The 16256-nt window shown below is 39.1% G+C and overlaps 1 protein-coding gene across 5 annotated transcripts in view; it reads right to left on the reverse strand.

Moving 5' to 3' along the window:
* RFC1 (replication factor C subunit 1) overlaps positions 1 to 16256 on the reverse strand; it is a 91456-nt gene that overhangs the window by 17197 nt on the left and 58003 nt on the right. For 3 of the 5 annotated variants that reach the window (XM_064584384.1, XM_064584380.1, XM_064584382.1), the window contains 10 exons: positions 15793 to 15880; positions 13994 to 14265; positions 11556 to 11663; positions 9134 to 9313; positions 7850 to 7954; positions 5542 to 5941; positions 3797 to 3909; positions 2025 to 2139; positions 477 to 586; positions 135 to 272 (listed from right to left, as the gene is read on the reverse strand). In XM_064584384.1, the coding sequence (XP_064440454.1) occupies positions 135 to 272; positions 477 to 586; positions 2025 to 2139; positions 3797 to 3909; positions 5542 to 5941; positions 7850 to 7954; positions 9134 to 9313; positions 11556 to 11663; positions 13994 to 14265; positions 15793 to 15880 (1629 nt within the window). The remainder of the gene's footprint in view (positions 1 to 134; positions 273 to 476; positions 587 to 2024; positions 2140 to 3796; positions 3910 to 5541; positions 5942 to 7849; positions 7955 to 9133; positions 9314 to 11555; positions 11664 to 13993; positions 14266 to 15792; positions 15881 to 16256) is intronic. The other 2 variants (XM_064584383.1, XM_064584381.1) reach the window with 1 other exon arrangement.

Here is a 16256-nt window from a genome sequence, read left to right on the forward strand (position 1 = left end):
GGTTTTTTTTAAAGTCACATAATCAGATATTTTTAGAATATTTATCAGGTACTTTTAAAGGTAACTTTTGAGAAATACTGACCAAAAAATAAGAAGGAGAGTGTGATGGAGAAAAAAAATTACAATCATTTTACCTTAATCTGTTCAACTCGAGGTCTTTGAAAACGAAGATCAAAACAATAATGAACCAAAGAACGAATCTTGGGATGATTTCTATCATTGCACATACAAATAATGGGAATTTTTGTATGTTTTATCAGACCAATTAATTCCTAAAAAAGCAAATTTGCAACACATAAATATTTAAAAAAAAAAACAACAAAATACTACACAATGTATTTTAGGTTTTGAAAACCTCAGCAACATGCTTTAATTGTTGTAAATATTACAGCACAATTAGTTCTTTAAATATTAAAAAAACTATCTTACAACTAAAAATCAACAGTAAAGCTGCAAAACTACAGTGCTTTCATTACCTGAATTCCTCCCCTGTCCTCATTGCCTGCCATGCCATCTACTTCATCCATGATGAGAGCATGTTTCGTGCTTACTGAATGGGCTGCTCCGCCTGACCGATGCTGAGAAGCTATGGGATGGGACAAAAAAGAGCAACTGTTCAAATGCTGCTGCTTTATTAAAAAAACATGTAAAACATTTTAAACCAAAATGCAAGAGGCACAAGAATATGCAGATGAAAAGAAATTCTCCCCCCCACCTTTGCCCCCTCGGGTATCCCTATACATATTGAAAACATGCGTGCATAAAAATATATATCTTGGTTTTATCATTCAATGTATTTTGGTGATCTGTTCCTTAACACCTCATTTTTTAAGGCTATTTAATAATATCCCATTTTACACATGTATCATAATCACTATCTACTGATAAAATATGAAGATGCTTCCAACCTTCTGCTATTACAAATCATACTAAATGAATATATATATATATATATGACACTTGGCATATATCAATTGCTAAATTCCAAGAGCTGGAATTTCTGGGCTAAAAGGTCTTTATAATGTAACTTTTGAAAAATACTGCCAGACTACTCTCCAGAGTAGTACCAATTAACTAACACTCCCACCAGCCAGAGTGACATTACCTGAGCAAATCCTTTTTAATAATGATTTGCTACCACTGAAAGTACCAAGAATTCAGGTGACTGTGCAGTATCTACCATAAGTTCTAAATCTGCACTACTGAGTCTGTAGTTTGAGTATCTTATTTTTCCCATAGACTCTGGCCATACCAGACCACCAGCTACAGCCTCAAACAGTGTCACCTTCACAATTTCTTCTCCTCTGCTACTGTCTTTGCCTATATGACCTTTCACCACAAATGATCCTCTTTCATCCTCCAAGGCCTGTTGAACAAATACCATCCTTATCCTGACTTTCCCCAGCGCCCCAATTCAAATCATTTCTTCATCTACAGGCCTCTATTACCTCACTCATCACACTGAATTACAATACTTTATTTACTCTCCCTCTTCACAAGATTCACCTGTGAATCCTCTAAAAAATGTGCAACATGTATAAACATGTCCATATATGTATTTTAACACATTCTTAGAAACTGCTAAGGGTGCCTGGGTGGCTCAGTTGGTTAAGCGACTGCCTTCGGCTCAGGTCATGATCCTGGAGCCCCGGGATCGAGTCCCACGTTGGGCTCCCTGCTCAGCAGGGAGTCTGCCTCTCTCTCTGACGCTCCCCCCTCTCATGCTCTCTATCTCATTCTCTCTCATATATATATATAGAAAGAGGAAAAGAAAAGAGGAAAGGAAAGGAAAAAGGAAAAAGAAAAAAGGAAAAAGGAAAGGAAAGGAAGAAAGAAAGAAAGAAACTGCTAAGACCTGAAAAAAAAAGAGGGGGGGGAACTACTGTCCTATAAGAGTTCCATCATTAGCCCCAGGATTTAGCAGGGTGCCTGGCACATAGTAATGTTCCATACTGGTTCCTAAACGTTGAAGTGAATTTGTTTTCCTTACATAACCAAAGAAAACAGTTCAAATACCCACATACTTGAATAAAAGCCTGTGATGCTGGTATTATTCAGTGATTCAGCAACAACCTCCTTCAAACTGTTCTTACTCCGAGTGTCACTTGCATTCAGTTCCACGTAGCTATATCCCAATTCCTAACCAAAATATTGGAAACCGTTACTGTCGCAATACAAATTATTAACTCTCCCCAAAAACAAGGCAATTAATGAAGAAAGTGGGCATAAAAATGACATAAGGAACCATGGATAAAAAAGACAAAGACGATGACATAACATGCCTCACAATATTAAGAGATTTTTTAAATATATACATATATACCACATACACACACACACACACGTAAGTTCCATCTTAAAACCACAGCTAATAAATCACTAATCTAGAAGAGTATACCTGAACAAGCAATTTTACTAAGTTTACTTCTTAAAATCCTATAAAGAATTAAATATACCCATCCCAAGATTTCAATATCACATACAGAATTAATCTAGATAGTTACCAAAAATAATTCTTGACTCTTCAAGATAAAGTTAAATCATTCGTTATTAAACCATCCCAATACATAATCTTCTTACCAAGCTGTGAAAAATCAAGTTATTCTGACTCATTTCCCAAAATTGATTTTATTGATGAAAAGCCTTAACTCAATTCCCCTCCAAAATAATGATGATAATAAAGGGAGAAAAAAGTCATGTTTACAATTGTAGAGACTAGGAAAAAATTTTGTTTTTTTTTTAATGTTTGTAATAAAACAGAAAATATATAGCTGTTCTACCAGCTAAATTATGCTTATAGGACAAGGGTTGGGAAATCCAGTAGTATATTTAAAAGAAGTTTAAAATCCCTCATTTTGGGACACCTGGGTGGCTCAGTCGGTTAAGCATCCGCCTTCGGCCCAGGTCATGATCCCAGGGTCCTGGGATGGAGTCCCGCATGGGGCTCCTTGCTCAGCGGGGAGCCTGCTTCTCCCTCTGCCTGCCGCTTCCCCTGCTTGTGTGCTCTGACAAATAAATAAAATCTTCTAAAAATAAAAATCAGTAAATATAAAAATAAATAAAATCTCTCATCATTCCGCTACCACTTCATATATCACTTCACATTCATGATACATGAACTCCAGTTTGCTCTAGTGTCTCCCCTCTCACGGTCTAGAAATGGCAGCTGTAGAGACAAGAACAAAGGCAGGCTCCCAGAGCGGTGAAGAGTCAGACTACCTGGGCCACGAGCCTCATCTGTAAGCCCATTTCATTTGTCACATGAGGATGGAGTATTTCTATCCATAAGAGTCTATAAGACAGGGGGCGCGTGGGTGGCTCAGTTGTTAAGCGTCTGCCTTCGACTCAGGTCATGATCCCAGGCTCCTGGGATCGAGCCCCGTATCAGGCTCTCTGCTCTGCGGGAAGCCTGCTTCTCCCTCTCCCACTCCCCCTGCTTGTGTTCCCTCTCTCGTTGTGTCTGTCAAATAAATAAATAAAATCTTTAAAAAAAAAAAGAGTCTATAAGACATATTTATATTACCTAAAAGATAATACACCCAACGGCTTAGCACATGGCCTGGCACACAAATATTACCTATTATTTTAATTACCAATATTAAGAAAAGGATGAAAATGACAAATATCCCCAGAACCGAGGTAAATTCTAAAAATTTGACTTTACAAAGTCTATACAGAGCAGGTTAAAATACATATGCCGCAGACCTACTAACACACACACACACACAGGTATGTATCTGCTACACATGCCCATTCCTGGGTTAGCTTTCCAACTGCACTAAGACACAACACTCACCTGACAAACCAGAGAGGCTGTGGTTGTCTTGCCAACACCTGGAGGGCCCGAGAGCAGCGCTGCTTTAAAACTAGAGCCATCATCTTTGCCAGCAAACTTACCAAACTTCGCTGCTGGAAAAAAAGAAGTTCCAGAGTGTTAACCTATATTACGTAAGAGAAATTCAGGAATGGCAAGAATCACTGTGCAGAAACTGAAAATCAAGAGCAGTCCTCCAATTTACCTCTAAATTTGCAGAATATTTCCTACAAACCATAAACAACAGTTTCCAGAGCACTTACTGAAACTCTACTGCCTACCTCACTTACACCCAAAATAAAACACTAAAACTAACTCTCCAATTCTGATTTGAACCATAACTTTATGGGTTTCCTTTCCTACAAAAGCACAGGTCAGGGAGCAGAGTTTCTGGGCTCCAATCCTAACTCCAGCTCTCCTAATTCCACCGCTCACCAGCTGGGAGAAATGATTTAACCTCCTGGGCCTATTTCCTCCTTTGTAAAATGAGGGTAACAACAGTAATGTACTGGCAGGGATACTGTCAGGATGAACATGCTGATCACAGAGCCAGGCATGCCTCAATACATGTCAACGAGCATAATCAGCTACTTGATCACAAAAAGAATGAACTGAAGATGGTGTATCTGCAACTACCCTGCCCAGCTCAACTCTAAAGCATTCTTCTCCCCTTATCACATGGGGGCCTGACACATCAAGGGTGCTCTATACAGACACGATGTCTGAGAGAGAGATGGCTAAACCTGCTGCAGGCATGGGAAAAGGGACTCTGGTTCCCCTGAAGCCTTATAAAGTCTTCTCCAGGCATACAAAGCACTATATCCCCCTTTAAGATTTTATGTGATTTTAGAAAGAGAAAAGAACTCAAATTTAAACCTGTATCATTAAATTACATCCTCTGTCATAAATAAGCTGGCAACATCGGCCAATGTCTAGTGACCAGATGGACATTGATAACCCAGTCATCACTCTGGGAATTCACTGTGATGCTCACTGGATTTTGCCTTCTTTTTTTTTTCACACAGTATCCTCCAGGGCTGCGGGTGCACCTCCCAAGAACACTACTAACATCTGTGATCTGAAACCTCGGTTCCAATAATACCCTAGACATTAAACACCGATTATACCGCTCCTTTTCCACGACAAATACATGGTGAAGAAGCCAGAGCTCAGGCCCTCCTGAAAGCAAATGCACCGCTGGGATCTTCAGGCTGCCTAGTCTGGAGTGTGCCTCAGCTGTTAATTTGCACACTTCTCCGCCGAGTCTCCCTGGCGCACTCAGTGGCTCGCTCACACATCCTCAGACCTTGGTACCTGTGTTCTCTCCCACACAACACTCCTCCTTCCCTTCACCCAGCTAACTCCTGCTTCGTTTCCAAGTCTTCACTTAGCTACCCCTTCCTCCTGGGATGGGAGCATACCTCCACATCCCTGACCACACAGCTCCCTGCTCTTGGGGCCCTACACTTACCCCTCCAACAGGACTCAGCACCACATATCTTACCTGCTGGCTCATCTAGGTCTGTGACTGACTGTGAGCAAACTGAGGAAGACGCTTTTGTTCACAACAGCACCTCTGGGGTCTAGTATTGCACCTGGACTCAGAGCAGGCTTTCAATGTCTGCTGAGAGATGAATGAACCAACTATTCTACTTTCTCACAGATGTGGAACTGAGCAATTACATGGTGATAGACACACACAAAAATGAAGGAAGCTGCAAAATCACCGTGTTTCTTATCTTCGGATGGACTCTTGTGCCAGTTCTGGAGCCAGCGGAGGAGTTTGTTTGCACAGCTCTGGTCACCTTGCTGTCCAATTATGGTCTTGAGCGAGGTTGGCTTATATTTATCCACCCAGAGCAAATTTTCCACTTTGCTTTCACTGCTGTCATCAGCCAAATTCCTAGCCCGGCTGTCACCGTTTGTCTCCTCAGCCACCTGCTCCTCGAAGTCCAGGCATCTCCAAAACATACTGGTTTCCTTTTTTACTGACTTTATGGAGCTGTCCTTTTTGGGAGTCAGTCTGCTTTTTTTAGATTCTGACTCTTTTTTAGTTGGGCTAATTTTTCTTTTTCCTTGGTCTTTTTTTTGAGGTGTTCTTTCCAATTTGGACTTCTCTTTCTTCATCTTTAAAATTGGAAAAGTGAGGAAAAAAAAGAAACTTGGTAAGATATACAGAATATCTATCCTGCTAAACGTACTCTATAGGGTTAATCTGGGATATCCAAGTGAGCTACCCAGCATGGGTCTGGTTTTTCACAATGAACCCTGCTATTCTGGAAATCACCACCTTCCAAACTTGATAAAAATTAACAACAAACACACCAAAAAGCACCCAAATGCAATTTTTTTAGTGAGACCATGCTAAGTTTACAAATAATATTCTGTAATCAGTCTGAAATCAAAAAAAAAAATTAAGAAATTTTTGTTCCAGCTTTCTGACTCATTAAAAGTTAACACCTCCACAAAAACTTATACACAAATATTCACAGCAGCATTATTATATGTAATTATAATTATATATTAATTATATAATTACATTATTATTACAGCCAAAGAATAGAAACAACCCAAAATGGCCATCAACTGAAGAATGAATAAACAAAATGTGGTATGCACACACAATGGAGTATTAATCACCAAAAAAAGGGGAGTAAAGTCCTGACACATGTACTTCAGTGCAGATGAACCTTGAAAACATACTAAATGAAAGAAGCCAGACACAAAGGGTCACAAATCGCATGTTTCTCTTTAGATAAAATGTCCAGAACAGGCAAATCCATAGAAACAAAAAACAGAATAGTGGTTGCCAGGGGCTGGGTATGAGGAATGATGGTTAACTGGCTACAGGGAGTGATAAAATTAGATACTGGTGATGGTTGTGTACAACCATCCTGGGAATACACTAAAAATCTCTGAAATACATTTTAAAAGGGTGAACTTTATGGTGTGAATGTCACAAAAAAGAAAAAAACAGTGCCTCTTTGCCAGTAAGTGGATGCTGAAATTAGTGGGTGAATGTTTGAGGAGAAGCAGGATATTACCATAGTATTCAAGTTCCCTTCCAAGATATTTATCAGTTACAAAGGGAAAGAGTCGCTTTACTAGTGGAGAAACCTGTCAGAAACCACCTTAATCAAGATTAACATCACCAATAAGAAGGCATATCGACTCAGGGTGGTGAGGTCGAGCTGTGCATCGGGCTCCACGCTGGGCATGGAGCCTGCTTAAGATTCTCTCTTCCTCTCTGCCTCTCCCCTATCCCACCTCTCTAAAAAAAATTAAAAAGACGTATTAACATACACATCTAATATAATGCACTGAGAAGAACAAAATACCACTCTGTGGAATTCCTGCCAAAAATGCATAACCTCAATCTAATGATAAGACATCAAAAAACCAGGGCGCCTGGGTGACTCAGTTGTTAAGCGTCTGCCTTCGACTCAGGTCGTGATCCCAGGGTCCTGGGATCGAGCCCCGCATCGGGCTCCCTGCTCAGCGGGAAGCCTGCTTCTCCCTCTCCCACTCCCCCTGCTTGTGTTCCCTCTCTCGCTGTGTCTCTGTCAAATAAATAAATAAAATCTTAAAAAAAAAAAAGGTCTCAAGGCCAGGGCGCCTGTGTGGCTTAGTCAGCTAAGTGTCTGACTCTTGATGTCAGCTCAGATCATGATCTCAGGGTCATGAGATCGAGCCTATGTCAGGCTCTCTGCTCAGCGGGGTTTCTGCTTCTCTCCCAGCTGTCCCTCTGCCACTCCCCCTGCTCATGCGCACGTGCTCTCTTTCTAAAATAAATAAATCTTAGAAAAAAAAAAAGTCTCAAAAAAAAAAGTCTCGAGGTCATAAAAAGACAAGGAAAGGCTGAGGAACTGTCACATACTGGAGGAGATAAAGAAGATACCACAACTAAATGCATCTGTGGTAGAAGGGGAAGTTAATCTTTTAGGCAACAGGTCTACAGCCACTCACGAAACATCTCTATGAAATAGAAAAGTTGTTATATATACCTTAAATAAATCAAGTTCATTTTATACAAACCTCAGCTTCAACTGCTATTTCATACTTAGACTTCTTGCCTGGCATAGTTCGAATCAGATTCAATAGGCCATCTTCATCAATAATATTTGTCCCCAAGGCTGCTGCCTATTGATTAAAAATACAAATCATTACAACCATATCCTAGCCATTACTTTCTGTTAAAAAAAAATACTACTAATTCTAGGGTCTCTTCATAGGTGAAACCACATTTGTAAATTAGAATAACTGCAATATTTTTAAAAACCATATTCATGAAAAAGTACCATTAACTAGAGCAAATAACAAATACATCCCCTAAGAGTGACGGGTTGGCAATGGACGTGTCACATTAGCACTTCTGCGGACTGCTTTATCTTTTCTTCTACCCTAGGAGGGGCAGAGCCACTAGGGCCTTCCAAGATGGACTCGCCTGAAGTTTTTGTTTTCTCCCATCATCTTCCCTGTTAAAATAACTCCGATGTGTCCATCTCCAAGTGATGAATTATGACTGAAGAATCAGAAAAGTCCTCATCCTCCCCCAAACTCCCTTATAAGCTATGAATAGCCACGTGACAGCTCCAGCCAATAAGACCTAAGGGGAATTCTGTAAGAGCTATTTCCAGGAAAACTCTTCTAAGGCCATTCACAGCTACTGTGACATCTTGCCACTGCGTCCTTTTTCCTGCCTGAAATGTGGACTTGAATGCCTACAGCTACAGTTACCTGGCAACACAAGGCAACATGCACAGAGACTAAAGCTACCACAGTAAAGGTGACAGAAATGGAGGATGGAAGTAGCCTAACTACATCACTGACCTGCTGGGCCATCCCCAGCAACTGCCTACCTCTGGGATTCTTGTTGGGTAAGAAAATAAGCAGCTATTCGCCAAATCACACTTACCAGATATTCTGTTACCTGGAGCTAAATATAATTTTCCCCAACACAAAAAGAGCTTTCAATAAACAGAACTTAAGATGAAGTATACAGTGGCATATATAGGAATATTTAGGAGTAAAAGAAAAAGAAAACGGTATTTGCTTCTACCCATGAAAAATGATCTAAACTAGAATACTACACTAAGAAAGTCAACTACACAGGAACTGTGCCTTCAACTGGAAAAGCAAAATCTTGACGTTGAAGCCAAGAACACTTCTGTGGAAGAAACAATATAGGGATGAAATTACTTTTTCCAACTTTTTTCTTCATTTAATTCTGTGTAGAGGGCATTGCTACAAATGGTCCCAGTAAGACCCTGCCAAGGCAAGCAGGCTATTTCACTGTGTTGAGAAGACAGCAGGACCCACCTTATCACTCTTGGACTGTCCACTATCACGACCCATGACAAGGTAGTTTGTTTTCTTGCTGACATTTCCTGTTACTTTGCCCCCGTAACGCTCAATTAGAGACTTGGCCTCATCTCGTTCAATGGACTCCAGCACTCCTGTGATTACAAATGTAAGGCCCTCCAAGCAATTTTCAGCTCCCTAAAAACCAAAATGTTCAAGCAGAGAGGAAATTACATGGTAGCCTTCCAAAGAAATATTTGGCACCAAAACTGCAGGAAGTTGATTTTTCTCATTTGACATCATAAATAATCTCAGCATGAAAAATCTGCAGGAAATTCACAGCAAATAAGCAGAACCTGAAATTAAATCCTGAGAAATTCTTACGGAGGTTAGCATTTAATAAACTTAACAAAACCAGCAATGAAAAATATACATCCAATACAGTTCACAAAGCTTATTAAAATTATCTATTCATACTACTCGTGTTTTTTTTTAATATTTAAACCACTAGTTAGGGCGCCTGGGTGGCTCAGTTGGTTAAGCGACTGCCTTCGGCTCAGGTCATGATCCTGGAGTCTCCGGATCGAGTCCCATATCGGGCTCCTTGCTCAGCAGGGGGTTTGCTTCTCCCTCTGACCCTCCCCCCTCTCATGTGCTCTCTCTCTCTCATTCTCTCTCTCAAATAAATGAATAAAATCTTTAAAAAAAAAAAAAAAACCACTAGTTAACTTACAAAACTAAATAAACAACTAGATGCAATCCACCTACAGAATTTCTTGTTATTGTTAAAAAAGGAAAGATTTGACTCTAAAAAGGCTAAACAAGTTTGAGCTTCAGCCCTTCTCTCTGCTTACTCTATGACAGAAAATCTAACAACCTGCGAGTAACTTAAAGGCAAGATCTTATTACCTCCTGATTAGAAAGATAATTCGATATACAAAAGACAATGGCCAAAGAGAACTGGGTGGAGGAGACATTTAATCTTAATTGGAACTATGTACAGTTATAGACTTCTTTAAATTTTTACAATGGTTCAATAAAATGATAGAACCAAGCAAAACGAAAATTATGTAAACCATTCCAAGTTACTTATTACCCTTTGAATAGAGAATTAAGATCAACATAGACTTAAAACAGGCCTGCAAGGAAGAAGCTAAACGAAATTCAAAGACTGGGTGGGGGGAAAAAAAAGCTATGAATCTGCTTGGAGAGAAATGGTTTGATTAACAACATCTCAAGGTCCCTACAAGCCTTATGATTCTAGGACTGAAATGATCTTGTGAACACTAAAGTATTTAAATTCTTCTCAACAAATTCAAAATGACCCTGGAAAAGTCCACATACAAGCCTCTATCCCACACCCTAATCACCTATCCTGAATTATTACCCATTGTGGCTCTGAATATATATTTTACAACCAATCTCAGCACTTTTAGCCTCTCAACCAAACTCTTCCACTCTAGAACACTTACTGCGGGACCAGCAAGCTACCCAATATCCTCAACCTCTACTCAATATTTCCTCCACCACCTTGCCTTCACTGAGTCCCCTCAGGACTCCACTATGCCTAAAGTCCTCTCAAGCAGGGGCGCCTGGGTGGCTCAGTCGGTTAAGTTTCTGCCTTTGGCTCACGTCATGATCTCAAGGTCCTGGGATCGAGCCCTGCATCAGGCTCCCTGCTCAGCTAGGAGTCTGCTTCTCCCTCTCCCTCTGCCCCAACCCCTCCACCCCACTTGTGTGCTCTCTCTCAAATAAAATCTTAAAAAAAAAAAAAAAAAAGTCCTCCCAAGCAGAGGAGCTTGTTGAGTCTTTCTTAGTCTGTCTTACACCACAAGCAAGAGGCAAGGCTGACATCTTCCTCTAGCCTCCTACACAACCCACCAGCCCCTTAAGGTTCACCCTCACCCCTTCTTTATTAGTGAAACTACTAATCTCCATTTGTGACCTGAATCCCCTCTGCTTCTACCTTCTCAAAAATTTCATACTACATTTGATTATCCTTCTCTTTCTGGTACGCCTTCAATCTCCGTTTCTGGTGGATCCACACTACCAGCAAAAAGTACTAGTCCATGATTACCATATTCCTCAAAACGGAGCCCCTCTAGGATTATGAGTTACTTAAAGGACAATTTTTCTTTATAGTATCAAGCAGTAATTCATTACATGAATAAATATCCCTAATTCACAAAGATGGTGACTAAGGCTTTTCTGTTGTTGTTTTTTTTTTAAGATTTTATTTTTTTAAGTAATCTCTGCACCCAACGTGGGGATCAACCCCACAACCCTGAGACCAAGAGTCACACACTCCGCAGACTGAACCAGCCAGGCACCCCTCTGTTTTTAATTATCAATGCTCTGCTGCTGTGAACATAGTGAATACATGCATGGACCCAGGGGCCAGAGGCCCTGACAGAACAGCCTGCCCTCTCAGCATTCATACCTTTGGTATTTCTTTGGAGCCCAGAGCTTTGGGGCCTTCTCTATTTAAGTAGCTTCGATAAGCTTGATAATTAGTGCGTCTCTTCTCAGAATCTTCAGGACTTACAGACTTTGGGGAAAGGGGGGGGAAAAAAGGCGAAATTCATGTAAAATTAAAACACATTAAGTCACTTCTTTGTTTAGAAATTAACATTTTAACAGGGACTCCCCAGTTTAGGCATGCCTGGCTTATAAACCTCCCTGCATCAGCTCTTCTCAAGCCTTTTGGCCCTCTAAAGGCACATACTGCAAGGGCAGATTAGGTACACAAGCCAAATTGCTAGCCCCAAACAAAGACACAAAAAAAGTGTATTTTATTTCAAAAATTCATGTGAATTTCAAGTTCTTTTCCATAATATATCCATGCATATTTTAATGAAAAAATTAATTTTCCCCCAAGTATACCTGATCACACAAGAAGATATCCTATGTTATCTTATCCTATACCCTTGCACACCCCTAAAACAAAGTAAATGGCCCTATACCTCTGAGTATATGAGCACAACAGGCTGAGAATTGATGGCTTCATATACACAGCAGGTTCAAACAACAGGCAAGCTTTATTCCCAAAAGTAGACACATTCTATATGCCACCCCTCCCTTCCAGGTTTAATCTCTCCTATTCTGTTTCTCTCAGGGGACCTTACTATGGGTCTATCTCAGAAAATCCTGGGGAAACTTTTTAAACTCTGTATATCCCTGGACTCACTCTAATTTTCTGATTCAGATATATGTGGTATGGCCAGGGCATGTGTATTTGGGGGAAAAACATCCTAGATAATTCTGATTTGAGAACCACTACAAGAATGGTCTCTTGTTTTTTCTACTTCCTATTTCACATTTTTTTAACTTATAAGCCAGCTCAAATCCCTTTGAGAAGAGACAAAATATTACTTTTATACAAATAAATTATTTTAATCAATAAAGTAAGTAAGCTGCTCTGGTTATAAGTAAGCCATTAGAGGCTGCTCCTAGACTCTAATCCTACTTTTTAACAGTGGTTCTCGTATCCATCTGAGCTTATTGAAATACACCTGTCTAGACTACAAAACCATATATTTAACAAGCTTCATAGGAGAGTCCAATGCATACCAAAATGGGAAAATTATTCATTTGTAACATTAATTCTGTAAAAAACATAATTCTGAATTATAAACAACTTATAAAGTAACTTTGAAGCATACCCATTTATGAAGTCAAAATTACTTAACCAAGGTAGACTGAATTTATTAAACACTCTGATATTCCCCAAACGGCTAAAAGTAAAAGTTCTAAGTCATTTCTATTCCAACTGAAAAATAAGGTGAAGAGTAAAGTAACATTTAAAGATTTCTTCTCCTTTAATAAAAATAGACCAGCCTCTATAAAATGAACATGCTTAGTGTGCCTGAAGAAAAACATTCATCCACCAGGTAAGTATTTAGTGAAGAAAAACTGGAGACCAAAAAGTTAATTGTTCCCTTAAGCATATTTATGAGCACTGACCACAAACAAAAGTATCCAGAAATCACCATTTCACTGCTCTGCGCTAAAAAATAATGGTGATAAGCAGTTAAAATAGACAATATTCTACTTTTAATTGTAAGTGCCTAAGAGGCTTGAAGGAATAGTGGTTTCCCATTATGAATCTACGGTGGTTCCAAATGAGAGATTTTAAGAAATCCCTCAATTCTCAAATATATATGAAAACAAAGATTCTGAAAACCATTCTGCATTATTTGGTTTTTTTGCCTTTGCAAACGATTTCACTATCTCAACACTGTTATACAAGAGCAAAAAGGGATACACTCAGGACAAATGCAAATTATTTTAATAATAATAGCAAAAACATAGCACTTACTATGAACAGGCACTATTCCAATATTCCAGAATACTAACTCAGATACCACTATTATCCCTGTTTTTACAAACGAGGAAACCAAAGCAGAGAGAGAGGAAGTAACATATCTGCTCAATGGCAGGACTATGTGATCTGAAAATGGCTCCAGGGTCCATGCTCAGAGCCACCATGTTGTTATACTGCTGTTTCTTGGGCCTCAGAGGACCTGAGTTCAAAGTTGGCCCTGCTACTTACTAGCTGCATGGTCTTGGAAAAGTTACTTAACTCTTTCATCAGCCTGTTTCCTCATCATTAAAAACTGAATAATAGAAGTAAGTCATCTTACAGGGTTGTTGTGAAGATTACATGAGATCCCATACGTATTAGTGCAATATCTAATACACGCAATAATAAATATTGGCTAATATAGCTATATTAATAAGCTATATTCTGCAACAGCATCTAAGTCAGATAGCTTAAAAGTACTGTAATGATTTCTAAAGCCAAAAATAAAACTTGAGAACAGTCAAACCCAAACCAACACACAGCCCCCAAATGATATACTTTTAGAAAATTTCTACCTCTTTTTTAGCTGGAGAACTTTTGGGTTTCTTAGGAGTTTTTGTCTGTCCTTTTAATTCAACAGCATTTTCTTTTCTTTTTGAAGACACAGGCTCTGTTTCTTTATAAGAACTCTCTCCCTTTTTTTTCAAAAGGGCTACCTTGGAACTGGTTTTTGGAGAAGTTTCTCCTATTTTGTGAGGGGATGACTTCAAATGTTGCTGAGATCCTATTTTAGTTTGCTTCTTGGGACTGCAGTTCTTTCTGTCATCTGAAAATTGTTCTGTTTTTACTAGGAAGAAAGAAAAGATTATGACTGTTGTTTTGGGAAAAAATGACACCCCCAAATCGAGATTTTTTTTTCATTTTCAACTGAATAATCTTAGTAGCACACAATGTCATATCATGATTTCTTTTTTTTTTTTTTTTAATATTTTATTTATTTATTTGAGAGAGAGAATGAGAGACAGAGAGCACGAGAGGGAAGCGGGTCAGAGGGAGAAGCAGACCCCCCGCTGAGCAGGGAGCCCGATGTGGGACTCGATCCCGGGACTCCAGGATCATGACCCGAGCCGAAGGCAGTCGCTTAACCAACTGAGCCACCCAGGCGCCCCATGATTTCTTAACATTCACATTAAGATTTTAGTTCTTTACACAGAACATTATTTTAAAAAACTAAACATTTGTACATTTTTGTATAACCGGTTCAAATTAAAGGATCTTTTTGATTATAAATGACTTATGGGGTTCCTGTTATGACTTTTTAAATATAAATGACTTATGGGGCACCTATGAATGACTTATGGGCATCAGTTAAGCATCCACCTCTTGATTTCAGCTCAGGTCAGGATCTCAGGGTTGTAAGATCAAGCCCCGTATCAGGCTCCTCACTGGGCATGGGGCCTGCTTAAGATTCTCTCTCTCCTTCTGCCCCTCCCCCCCACCAAAATAAATAAATATAAATAACTCATCACTTCAAATGATATAGTAAACTACATCTAAGGACATGGCCTTTATTCCACAGATAAACTTCAATGATCTGAAACTTACAGAGAAAACTTACTGAGTAGAATGTCAACATAAAAAATCTGTGTTTGTAGGGGCACCTGGGTAGCTCAGTCAGTTAAGCGTCCAACTCTTGGTTTCAGCTCAGGTCATGATTTCAGGGTCGTGAGATCGAGGCCTGCATCAGACTCCCTGCTCAGCACAGAGTCGGCTTCAGACTTTCTCCCTCTCCCTTCCACTCTCTCCCTTCCCCTGCTCACCTGAGCACACACACTCTCTCTCACTCAAATAAATAAATACATTTTTTTTTAATTTCTGTGTTTATAATATAGTCTGAAAGCCCAAATCCTGCAATTTCAAGACTATATGAATGAATTTACTTATAGGATTAAGACCATCTATATTAGCAGATACTTAGATTATCAGGACCAGTAAAAAATAAAACCTACAATCAGCAGAAGAGATTCAGATGATCTGGACAACTACAAGTCAATTCAATGAGCTCGAAACATCTAGTCCTTTGCCATCATCATATACTGAAGCCCACATGTTGCACTACACTTGGAAACTAACATTAACATGAAACCAAGAACTTAAATATATTTTTTACAACACTCATAGAGTAGACAGGCATTCAACACCAGCTAATATCCAAATACAGCTTTCAAAGTATCTAAGAAGAACATGCTTCAATATCCCTATGAAATAATGTCTACCTAACAATACAAGGCAATTTTTGAATAGAATGTTTAAACAGGTTATCACGAATTTTCTTCTGTAAATGTTCCAGGTTACTTTTCTCTGTTAGTATTACCTTTATGAGGAGATTTATGTTTTTCTGCTTTACTTAAATTGCCTTGGACAGATGAAAACGCTTCTCTCTCTCTTGGGTCCTTCCGAGCCTAAGAAAATTTGAAGTGTCAAATGCGACAAATAATAGGAAAACTACTACCACAAAATATGTTGTTAAAATTGACCAAAGTTTTAATTTAATTAAGTTTTAATTCTAAGATTAAGGGTCACCTTCCAAAGCAAGAAGACAATACAATAAATTTTCATTCATTCATCCATACAATTTCTGGCAAAACGAAGCATTTTTTCTTACGTTTAACTTTACAGATGAGGAAACTGTTGAAAGGTTATAAAAAATACATCTATAAAAAAATTATCACAGTTGTTCCCAACTTGTCAGAATGGAAGACTTGCTTCTGTTTCTTTCATCTCAATTCTCAAATTATATTATGCAGCTGAAAACTAAAATCTAAACCCAAAAGACTA

Source organism: Mirounga angustirostris, unplaced genomic scaffold (genome assembly GCF_029215605.1).
Source record: "Mirounga angustirostris isolate CCGP_5_RB_7025 unplaced genomic scaffold, mMirAng1.0.hap1 SCAF_2, whole genome shotgun sequence".
Lineage (NCBI taxonomy): Eukaryota > Metazoa > Chordata > Mammalia > Carnivora > Phocidae > Mirounga > Mirounga angustirostris.